The 12,211-nt window shown below is 32.7% G+C and overlaps 1 protein-coding gene across 13 annotated transcripts; it reads left to right on the top strand.

The window, feature by feature from the left end:
* The first annotated feature begins 1,118 nt into the window (after positions 1–1,118).
* On the top strand, positions 1,119–6,155 carry LOC145114658 (uncharacterized). 13 transcript variants are annotated; one of them, XM_079050721.1, is made up of 13 exons: positions 1,119–1,665; positions 1,736–1,796; positions 2,247–2,372; positions 2,820–2,894; positions 3,239–3,305; positions 3,448–3,505; positions 3,626–3,652; positions 3,957–4,055; positions 4,149–4,225; positions 4,431–4,472; positions 4,559–4,769; positions 5,405–5,772; positions 5,986–6,155. In XM_079050721.1, exons 4-9 carry the CDS (start codon positions 2,850–2,852, stop codon positions 4,159–4,161), a joined length of 309 nt encoding a protein of 102 aa, XP_078906847.1. In that variant the 5' UTR covers positions 1,119–1,665; positions 1,736–1,796; positions 2,247–2,372; positions 2,820–2,849; the 3' UTR covers positions 4,162–4,225; positions 4,431–4,472; positions 4,559–4,769; positions 5,405–5,772; positions 5,986–6,155. The 13 variants fall into 13 exon arrangements, 10 of the variants coding, with proteins under 10 accessions (XP_078906847.1, XP_078906845.1, XP_078906846.1 ...); XM_079050719.1 differs by having other exon boundaries at positions 1,120–1,665; positions 4,149–4,315; XM_079050720.1 differs by lacking the exon at positions 4,431–4,472 and having other exon boundaries at positions 1,120–1,665.
* Positions 6,156–12,211: the final 6,056 nt, after the last annotated feature.

Below are 12,211 nucleotides of genomic sequence, written 5' to 3' on the forward strand. Positions count from 1 at the left end.
ATATACTACTTGTACCACTTAGGAGTGAGCAAAAATCGCACCGTAACTAAAACTAACCGCATAAACCACAACCGATAAACCGCAACCGCAATAAATATCGATGGTGATGTTTTCTGTTTTTCAAAAACTGCAAATTTGCGGTGCGGTGCGGTTATTAGTTTTCAAAACCCGCAAAAAAAAAAAAAAACGCACCGCACCGCATATATGATATACAATTTTTTATTAATTATTAATATATTAAATATTAAAAATAAGACAAATTTCATGGATGAAATCATGATAAAATTCTAGAAGATTAAAGTGTTGGTTTTTTGTTATGTTTAACACTGAAAAATGATGAAATGTCACAATTTTAAGATATTTATTGTTAATTACTAGTGACTTCACGTTTTTAAGATATTAGTTGTTTGTGATTTAAGTTAATTGTCTTATACCTTATTCTTTTTTTATTATTACAAGTAATATCTTTGAACTCTTAAAACCCTTTGAACTCTAAATAACGATTAAAAATCACACAAAATAACCGCACCAAATCCATGCGGTTAATAACCGAAACACAAAAAAAACAAAACCGCACTGCAAAAATAACCGTCTAACCGCACCGCAAAATAACCCCACCAAACGGTTTTAAAATGGATTAACCGTATTTGCGGTTAGTAGTGAGGTTTTGGCCAATAAATGCACCGAACCGCACCGCACTCACCCCTACCACTAGTCAAAATATAGATAATTTATAGATGTAGTTTTATGTTCAAATTTGACAATTTGGGAACATTGTAGTCGACATCATACACACACAATCGAACAACATGGTGAATGGCTTTCAGTCAAAACAGTTAAATTTTCGTTGCGAGTCAAGCTGGATTGGATTGACTAGTCAAGGTTTTCTTTGTTTATTTTCTAGAACTTAAAAAAATACTAATTATTATATATATATATATATATATATATATATATATATATATATATATATATATATATATATATATATTAAGATTGTGAAAAATTTTAACGTATTTTTGGCAACAATGGTCTTGTATCCCTGTAGTTGCATTTGCTGTAGCAATTGTTTTTTTTTATTATTATTTTAGGGTCATATTTTGACATTTTCATATTTACGTTTTGTGTTATTTGCCCACCGCCTCACACCGACTCCATTCGATGCTTCTGGGTTCTTTAGATAAGCACTCCACCTCCTGCGGTTTCCTTCACCCCATATCCCCAAATCTGCCACCATTTTCCACTCTCGATGTGTACTCCATCTTCTCCACCGCTCGCCTTCTTCGCTGGTTCCCCTTAACCCGATCCGTTTCCCTTATCTACCTCCATCGCGTCCCTTCTATCACTGATCGTTATGCCATTCGCTTAGGGTCGATGTCCGACTTCCGATGGATGTCTAGGGCAAAGTGATAGAGGTGCTTCCATGGTGAAGGGCGGCTTCGCCAGATTTAGTTACCTCTGTCGAATATTGTTGGTCTCTCGCATCCCTCCATGCCTCCTCTTCTCCCATGTCGGACGTCGCCTCCTGCTCTCTACTATGACCATCCTCGATTCAGCTTCCAATACCGGTGCACCTGTTGGCATAGGAACGACCTATCCATTGTAGCTATTAAAACTACTTACTTTCTGCCCCTCACTTTCTAGAAATTGGAGAATCGTGCTGAGGTATAAGTTCTTTTCTCATTGAAAATTTTTATGTTTTATTTTCATATTAACGCCTGGTCTGTGTGTATAGGTGAGTTTGTGATAGGAAAGAAGTTGCTACAAGCACTTTGTTAGCTTACAAATCTGTTCAGGTGGGTGATATTAGTAAATACTATCTGTTTTCTATACTCTGAAACTTGAAATATTTTCTATTGCTTACATTATTAGCACACATTCTGCAATGAGCTGTGTGTTTTCTATATATTTCAGTTGATCATTATATAAATTATACAATATTTTTAGTTTCTTAAATATGATTGGCATGTTAAACAACTTCATCTTATTCTTATCTACTAATTCTATCATTGTTGAGGGGTTTAGATTATCTTAGGCTAGATTACAGATTTACATTCATCGTCCTTATGGTTTTGTCAACTTTACATGTCGTCCAATGAAGTTTATTAAGTTGAAAAGAAACAATATGTTATTGATTTTGACCTGTAATGCAAAATGACATGTTTGCCCTTTGATTTAGATCGTCACCAACCTATCTTTGTCATGACCGAATGATATTTGTTAACCATGTGTGTTTTTTCTTGCAGTCTCCATTGATAAATTGGTATTATGGAAAGGCAGATCAAGTACTTTGACCAGAATACCCTTACTTTTGATTCTCTTGCAATACAATTGAGTCCCAATATAAAAGCTCCCATACGTAAATCACAATTGTGAGTTTTACACATCTTTAACTTTGTATTCACTTTAGCTTCATCCCACATAAACCCTTGAATATTCTGTTATCATAAAACCATTTTGTCCACTTTACTATTATTATTCTGAATAATTGTTTTCTCAAATTACTTGATGACAGATTACATAATGTATCAGAATAAGTACAGAGCCTACAAAAAGTACAAACTGATAGTTTTACTGTTTTAAGCAGAGTTGATTATTTACTACTTCCAAGGGGTTGATCTGTAGTTCTGACCTTTTTTGTTTTCAAAAATGATTTTTGATAGTTAGGAAGAATTATATTATTTCTTTAATGAGTTGAGTGTTTTATGCCAAATGGGTTGAAAATTATCAATTACAATAAGATGATTACAACTTATCAAGTTGCTTAATTACAAAAAAAAAAATTAAATTAATGGTTTTTATATTAAATTTTTTCTCAGGATAGAAGTTTTCACTTATATGTGCAAAACATGTCAGAGGGCTATCTTTTCAATATCAAAGTTCTTTCATATTTGGTAAATATCCTTATAAGCAAATATAATATACTTACTATTAGATTATTAGATCCATTTTCATACAGTTGCACTTGATTTGTGAATAGTGTTATCATTTTAATAGATTTCTATTGACTTCTAAGTGAAACTATTCTTTATCATTTCTACTTCCCTCACTTGCATCAGATGATCATTACAGTTTTTAGTTTTTGTTATCCTCTTCCTAATATGGTTTTTGCAAAAATGCTTTTCAATGTTTAGGTAATATTCTTAAATAGTTTTCAAATTCCTTTTTATCTACATGTATTATTCTTATTTTTTGGTATTATGATTTTCCGTCTTTCTCTTTTCTTTTTCTTTTCCAGATTTGTAGAGATTATGGCTCCAGTTTTTTCGAGGGAAGCTTGATGGTATGTGTAACGTATGATTCAGGTAAAAAATATAAGTCGGAATACAATAAATAGCAATGTATTTTACTCTTTTTACCAATATGGGCAACATAATTTTTTCCCCTCAAATCTGTGGTTCAACTTGCTTACAAATTAAATTGTTGTAATTTTCGTTGTTTTGACAGATAACAGTGGCTTCTCCAATAATCTCACATCTCCAATCCCCGACAGAAATTGGTTTAGGTATATATTTCTATTACTTATTTTAAGGTTCATATTATTTTATAGATATTCTTGATGAGTTTTATAAAGGGTCCACTTTTTTTTTTTTTTTTTTTTTTTTTTTTTTTTTTTTAATTTCAGCTTCAAAATGGAGGGATACGTCTTCGGGTAATCATGTTGATTATGACCAAAAGCCTGATGTGTATTTCGACTTCTACAGCTGAATCTCCTTCTGTGACTGAATTAATGTGGTCCTAAATTTTTAATCGGTGGTCCGAAACCAATTTCTGTTCCTTTTGCGTTCATACATCGATATTGGGTTCCAGTAGTCTCCCTTTTATCGATTGGAACATCACAAAATTGTTATGATACGTCTCTCTAAAAACCCTAATTACCTCATAATTTTATTTAGTTTTGTTTCCTATGCCTACCGTATTTGAGTAATTACATTTTTATGATTTGTGCTTTATAGGTGTTCAAGAAAGGGGGATATAAGAACCAACAATCTAAAACCAGAAGGACAACGTAGCATTAGCCACCATAGAGCACCCAAAACCCCTATCATTTCATTGTTTCTGATTCTATCTATCTGTCTTCCAAACTCGATTTCTTCAAAAATCCAGTGATGATTTCTCTTCTCATGTCATTTGTGTGTCTTTTCTAGGGCTAAACTGTGAATGGAAAGAAAACAAATATCTCTGAGGAAGACAGAGAAGGGAGATCGATTCTGCCTTTCTCTCGGTACGTATCTGGAATTGACCCCCTAAAAGTCACACTTCTATATTTCGTTCATTGTTGTTAGCTTTTGCTGCTCAGGTCTTCAATCATCAGGTATGAATTCATTGTTTTTAATAGATTAATATAATATATTTGAATAGGCTGTCATTTCAATTTGGGTTTTAATCAAATGGTGGTTTTGAGCCAATGGTTTTGAACATATAATTAGGTGCCGATAGCAACACCCTGCTCTAACTTATCCTCCTGTATTGTATGCATTCCTTTCAACCGTTTCATTTTTTTTCTATCAAAATTATTAATCCAAATTAATCTTCATAATGTCTTTCACCTCTGCAGAAAAATTGATCAGAATGCATTCACTGGTACCTTACCTCCATTCCTTGGAACAAAGCGTCTACCTTTAACAATGTAGCAACCTTTCAGTTTTGACTGATCAATAGAGAGGCTTTCAGTAAAGAAATCAGGAATCATGGCTTTTTGTGATCTGCATTTCGTTGAAATGAAAAAACTGCACATCAACTACACTTACGGTGGTAACCAATTGGAGGTAATTCCACTGTTTACATTTAAAGTGTTTGGTATGATGGAATGGAATCATCCATTCCATCGGAATGCCAAAAAATGTTTGTTTCGCTAATATAATGGAACAGGCTATTCATTATGGTGTCCATTCAATTCCATCCAACTAAACACCTTTTTTAATCATGAACCAGGTGGAGGTTAATGATCTTCAAGAACTAATATTACCTCAGGAAAAACAGAAAATGTGAAAAAATATTTACATATTTTTGATTTCACTTCAGACTAAACTTGGTAAAAAAATTAAGTTATATGTACATGGGTAAAAATATATGTTTTGGTAAATTTTTATAATTTAAAATATTTCTTACGAAATGGCAAAAACAGAAAATGTGAAAATATTTACATATTTTTGATTTCACTTCAGACTAAACTTGGTAAAAAAATTAAGTTATATGTATATGGGTAAAAATAGATGTTTTGTTAAATTTTTATAATTTAAAATATTTCTTACGAAATGGCACCTAATTTTGAAAATTCTTACAAAACGGAACCCAATTTTGATATTTCCTACAAAGGAGCTCTTTTAAATTTTTGACAGACAATATCTGTTTTTAACAAATTTTATGCTTTTTGACATTTCATTTTGTTTTTTTTTTATAGATTATGGATTATATCATCACTATTCAAAACTTTCTATTAGAGCGTAGCAGTTTTGATCCGTTTCCATGTCTTTATGTTTGATTTCCTTCATCAATGATTTATTTGTGCCACATTTAGATAGTAGAGCAATCAACAAAATCAACATATCCGTAACAAAATTTGCGACCAAAAGAACATTATGTACTTATAAAACAACATAAGAGTTGTACAAAAAAGAGTGAGCAACTGTATTTGAAGATTCTGATTTTTGAACTTGCAAATCAACATAATCCTGTTGATGATGTTCAATAGAATAGTTACAGTACAAAATGGGGGTAGTGTTGCTATCAAAGTCATCAATGATGCTGATCAAATGTTTGACCTTTCAGGTAAAACATGAAATTTTCCGTTTTTTTTTTTTTTTTTTTTTTTTTTATTTTTATTTTTAATATTGAAGTTGTTATCCTGGAGTTGTATCATTTCTAAATATTGCATTTTTTTTCTTTTTTTTGTTTTTGATGTTAAGGAAAATATGGAAAATATGAATAATTTGTATGCATGACGGTTTTTATTTTTATACATTATTTGCCTTCTTTTTGCAGTTATTTCAGATGAAGGTTTGAGTTGCAACTATTTCGGCAGGTAACAAGTATTTTTAAGTAAACTGATGAAATTAGAAATGAACCTTCGTAGCAAAAAAATAATAATTATATGGTAGTGCAAACCGTTTATTGACCAGTATGCCCCTGGTCGGTTAAAAGTTTTTTTGGCATCGTTTTGGCTTTGACTTTGTTTTCTAGGTTCATATTTGTGTCGTAGTAAGAAGTTCACACAACCCATAAACTATTTTTTTTTGCTACTACAATTTTTTTTTTTACCAAATACAACAATGCACTTTAGTTTTTTTATATAAAAATGAAGTATGTGTACTTTTTACCATTAATTAGGTTTTTTTAATGGACTATCTTAGCAATCCCCACGTATCTGAAACAACTTCAGCAACTGATGTGAAATTTATCTAGTCTTAAATTTATAAGGTTGAAATTACCGATACTAGAATTTACTATCGACTTAGGCAAGTGTACCTAATTGAATTTGTAATATAGCAATGGTAAGAACGGATGTCGAACACTTGGGGAAACGAGTATGATTTAATATTAGACTATTTGTCGCTAATTAACTTAAAAGATAAGTAACTTGGGGGAATTTCTAGTAACAAGACAATAATGAGAATTTTAACAATTAAAGTGTAGAATAAATATAGAACAAGAATTGGTTTTTAAGAATCAAGAATGATAAGGATGCTTTCACTTAGATTAAATTCCACCTTTTAGTAATGAATGATTTATATTAAGTGCAATGGATATTATTAGTTATTTACCGATTTCTAAAATTGGTTAAAAATCATGATCTAAATTTTTTACCGTTTTGATAATAAAATTAATTAAAAACAATTGTCATGCAATTAACAATTTTATTAACAATAATTAATTCGTATCATGCAAACATTTGATCAAACTATTCATTGTATCATGCAAACATTTGATCAAACTATTCATTTTAGTGGTAGTAAAACAAATAGGAATCGTAAGTTGGTCGTACGATATAAAATATACATGTTAAATTTTTAGTATTTTATTTTGCCCAATTCCTAGAATATTGTCCTTTACTAGTCATAAATATCAATGGTTATGAAAAATTTATGATTCAAGATAATATAATTAAAGTGATCTTTTAAAAATATTAACTTAGTTATGGGAAAATTAATTACAAAAACTTAACATATACAAATAAATGATCAAATATGCATGATAAAATAAATAACAATTAATATCCGAATAATATAAATCAAATCATATTTTCAAGGTTTCATTATCCAAGTGAAAGCAAAGAGAATTTAGCTCATAATTAAGGTTACAACATACATAGAAAACATATTGAGAATGTTAAACATGTCGATAAAACAAACCCGATGTAGTCCCTAATGCCACTGCAATCTTCAATTCCTTAGCTTTTTTTGACTCTTGAATCCCCAATTGTGGTTCAAAGGTTGGAAGAAATTTGTGTATCAAAATGCATAATTGCAATGACTTCTCTTTTTTTTTTTTTTTTTTTTTTTTTTTTTTTTAAATCAAATCATATTTTCAAGGTTTCATTATCCAAGTGAAAGCAAAGAGAATTTAGCTCATAATTAAGGTTACAACATACATAGAAAACATATTAAGAATGTTAAACATGTCGATAAAACAAACCCGGTGTAGTCCCTAAACCCGGGTCGGATCGGGTACGGATCGGAAATATTGGGTTAGTCTGTGAGGGGAAGTGGATGCGGGGCGGAGCGCTTCGGATATCGGGTCCCGGATCTGGGTCGCGATTTTGGATCAGGCCTGTTTTTGGGCTAGTTCCGAGTTTGGGCTCAATTTTTGTTTCTTTTCTATTTTTCTTTTTTTCTTTTGCAATTTAAATTTAATTAAATTAATTTAATTAATATAAATTATTTATAAATTAAATAATTAATTCCCAATAATTTATTTTAATTAAACCTCATTAATTAATTTAAATTCTTTTTATATTTTTATTTTGTTTTCTCGTCTTTCCAACGTGGCTATCTTTGAATTCTTTGACTTTTTGATCTCGTTTTTCTTCGTGTACTTTCTTTCACTTCTTTTTGCGGATTTTTGCACATTTTCTTCTCCTTTTTCTTCAGAAATGATTTTTTAGCTGTAAAATGGAATTTCAAACTTTATAAGTACCTTTTATCTTAAATCATACCAAAATATAGCTAAAAATACATAAATATCGCTCGAAATGTATGTATAATTATTGTGATATCAAAATACCCCACACTTGAACTTTGCTTGTCCTCAAGCAAAACTGATTTAAGCATGTCATCATATCAAAACCTTCATTACCAACATCGCACAAGACAATCCGACTTGAACCCAACCATTACATCGAAACCTCAATGCACACATTTGTGTCTAATGATTTCTAAAACTTCCCCAATCCTAAATACTCACAATCTTCAAAAACACTTGCCCACTTCTTTTGAACAACATTCATTTTATGTATCCCTCCGAATATATCCTCAGAAATCTTTCTTAACCTCAATGTAATTTTTGACTAAGTCCCCAAGCATACATATGGAAAAATAACCTAGAAATAAAAACTACAATAACTAATAACTTGACAAATTGCCTTTATTCTTGAGTCTTCTTTGATTTTTGGAACTTTTCTTCATGATATTTCTTGATCTTCATAGCTTTGTAGACTCTTATTCTCAAACTTTGTAATTTTTTTTTTTACTAGCAATCCTAAAAAAATAAAAACATATGCTTAAGCAAGGGAACTTAACTTCAACTCTTATTGGTTAGAGATATTAGTCTAGAGTGCAATGACTACATAAGCTCTCCTGGATATATTTCTGGTACACGATGCTAAACATATTATGACCCTCAAACTAAGCAAGGTTGTGTTTTTGTTCCATGATTTCACTAGGATAGGGAAGCCACAAATGTACTATAACATACTATTGGTTCAATTAAACATTTGAGTTCGCATTGGATCATCCTACACAACGTTTGCAATTTAAGTTTCAACACAATAAAACTTTTTAATTTTTACTAGATTTCTGAATTAAACCATTATTCAATAAATGTGAATCTAGCAAAAATTTTAAAATTTTCAAAATTTTTTTTTTTTTTATCAAAAATGCTTGGTTTCCTTATTCGACCCCCCTACCCCACACTTAAATCATACAATGTCCCCATTGTATGCAAAATTAAAGAACATAAAAGTAAAAAGGGAGAAAAAGGAACAGACTCCCCTGGGGTATTGTAGTGGCGAGGTAGAAATCCTGATTTTCGTGGGACAAGTGTTGAGTGCACTTTTCTGTTTGTGATGTTGAAGTGCATGTAAATCTTTTCTTTTTGAACCAGCTGGAGATTTAGGCAAGTGTGGCATCTGAATCTTTTTCCGCACAATTTCTCTGAACAGGTGCATTTACGTGTCGCGTATAAGATTTGGACACGTCGCGTAATGCAATTATTGGTATTCTCTACGCGATTCTGGAATTTAATGCTTTGTATACTGGCCAAGTACACATTGCGTTATTAGATCAATTACTCCTTTTCGCTGAGTGAATTTGATTTGACTTGTGTCGGCCGAACACTTGCTTTATCCTTCGAATAAAACTCTCCCGTTGGTCAGTATCAGCTTCAGTTCTTCATCCTGTTCTTTGTGGGGAATCACCCCACACTTATGTGATGCCACTTCTCCTATTGTAATTTGCATTTCAGAAATTTACTTTACACCATTCTGACCATCACCTGTTTCTAAGCTGAAAAGTAACTTTCACAGAAAAATAAAACCATTAAAAAGCACTTTTATTGAAAACAAAAACACAAACTAAAAAGAAAATTCACACCAAACATACAGAAAATAAACACACCAAATTTAAAAATCAAAACAAACATCGGGTTGCCTCCCGCAAGCGCTTCTTTTTAACTGAGTCATGAGCCAGACTCTACCCCTCACTTAATTGTTTTCAGTGAGTTGGAGGGGTATATCCTCTTTCTCTTCTTTTTCTAACATTCCTTCCTGGTAATGCTTCACTCGATGTCCATTTACCTTAAAGCTTTCTCCATCTTTTCCAATTAGTTCGATTGCACCATGTGAAAAGACTTCTTTTATTGTGAATGGACCGTACCAACGCGTCTTCAGTTTACCTGGAAAAAGTTTCAACCTGGAATTGAATAGCAATACTTTTTCTCCAGGGGTAAATTTTTTGTCTCTGCTTAATCTTTTATCATGCCATTTCTTTGATTTCTCTTTGTAGATTTGAGAGTTTCCATAAGCTTCATCCCTTAATTCTTCCAGAGCATTCATCTGCATAAGACGGTTAGTTTTAATTTCCACAGGATCAAAGTTGCATGATTTCAATGCCCAAAATGCTTTATGTTCGATTTCGACTGGCAAATGACATGCTTTTCCAAAGACCATCCTATATGGTGTTCTACCAATAGGTGTTTTGTATGCAATTCGAAATGCCCACAACGCATCATTAAGTTTATCTGCCCATTCCTTCTTGTTACTTCCCACTGATCGTTCCAGAATTCTTTTTAAAGCTCGATTTGTGACTTCAGTTTGCCCACTGGTTTGTGGATGATAGGCCGTTGCGATTCTATGGTGAACACCATATTTTTGCAAAACCTTTTCCAGTTGGGTATTGCAGAAGTGTGTACCCCTGTCACTGATCAGAGCTTTAGGGAAACCAAAACGTGAAAACAGATTCTTTAAAAACTTGACTACTACACGAGCATCGTTAGTAGGTAAAGCTTTCGCTTCAGCCCATTTTGATACGTAGTCAACAGCTACCAAAATATATTTGTTTCCTCGTGAGGAAGGAAATGGTCCCATAAAATCGATTCCCCAAATGTCAAAAATTTCACATACTTGGACGCTGTTTTGGGGCATCTCATTTCGGGAAGAGATGTTACCGGCCCTTTGACATGCATCACATTCTTTCACGAAGATGTGAGCATCTTTGAAAATCGTAGGCCAGTAAAATCCAGCATCAAAGATTTTTCTTGCTGTGTAATTAGCACCATGATGCCCCCCAGTCGGTCCAGCGTGACATCCTTTCATGATCTCACGACTTTCTTTTCCGAATACGCATCTCCTTACTACATTATCCGCGCAACTTCGGAATAAGTAAGGGTCATCCCAATAATAGTGCCTGAGGTCCGAAAAAAATTTCTTCTTCTGTTGATGTGTCATTCCTTTAAAAAGAAATCCTGCAGCCAAGTAGTTTACAATGTCTGCATACCAAGGTACCTCTTCACCTATCATCATCAAGGATTCATCTGGAAATTTGTCATTTATTTCAGACTCCTTGAGTTCTTCGATGTTGGGATTCTCTAATCTGGACAAATGATCAGCAGCCACATTTTCCATGCCTTTCTTGTCTTTAATCTCGATGTCAAATTCTTGGAGTAACATGATCCAACGAATTAATCGTTGCTTAGAGTCTTCTTTCCTGAATAAATACTTCAAGGCAGCATGATCAGTAAAGACAATAGTTTTTGACAAGATCAAGTAAGAGCGAAATTTCTCAAAAGCATAAACCACAGCAAGCAATTCTTTTTCAGTTGTGGTGTAATTTGCTTGAGCGGGGTTTAACGTCTTGCTGGCATAGTAGATTGGCTGAAAATGTTTCTCAATTCTTTGTCCCATAACTGCTCCCACTGCAAAATCACTAGCATCACACATTAATTCAAATGGCAAATTCCAATTTGGAGCGACCATTATCGGGGCTGTTGTTAATTTTTCTTTTAAATTGTTGAAAGCATTTAAACAATCTGAAGAAAAATTAAACTTTGCTTCCTTTAACAGAAGTTGAGTCAAAGGGCGCGTGATTTTTGAAAAATCTTTTATGAACCTTCTGTAAAATCCTGCATGACCTAGAAAACTTCTGACCCCTTTGACGTTGGTTGGAGGTGGCAATTTTGATATTGTCTCTATTTTTGCTTTGTCCACCTCAATCCCCTCCTTGGAGATTTTATGCCCTAGTACAATGGCTTCTTGCACCATGAAATGACATTTCTCCCAGTTCAAAACCAGATTTGATTCTTCGCATCTAGCAAGCATTTTGTCTAGATTAGCTAAACATGCATCAAAGGAATCTCCAAACACTGAAAAATCATTCATAAACACTTCCATGAAGTTTTCCACCATGTCGTGGAAAATGGCTGTCATGCATCTTTGGAAGGTTGCAGGAGCATTGCAAAGTTCGAATGGCATTCGTCTGTATGCAAAACTTCCGTATGG

This window comes from Lactuca virosa, chromosome 5 (assembly GCF_052849685.1).
Source record: "Lactuca virosa cultivar CGN04683 chromosome 5, Lactuca_virosa_CGN04683_v6, whole genome shotgun sequence".
Lineage (NCBI taxonomy): Eukaryota > Viridiplantae > Streptophyta > Magnoliopsida > Asterales > Asteraceae > Lactuca > Lactuca virosa.

Bases quoted from the DNA above. Each gene is read 5' to 3' on its own strand.
- LOC145114658 (XM_079050712.1), top strand. From the start codon at position 2,850: ATGTCAGAGGGCTATCTTTTCAATATCAAAGTTCTTTCATATTTG. The intron at 2,895-3,238 runs GTAAATATCCTT...TTTCTTTTCCAG, and splicing joins TCAAAGTTCTTTCATATTTG to ATTTGTAGAGATTATGGCTC. The intron at 3,506-3,625 runs GTATATATTTCT...TTTTAATTTCAG, and splicing joins CCCGACAGAAATTGGTTTAG to CTTCAAAATGGAGGGATACG.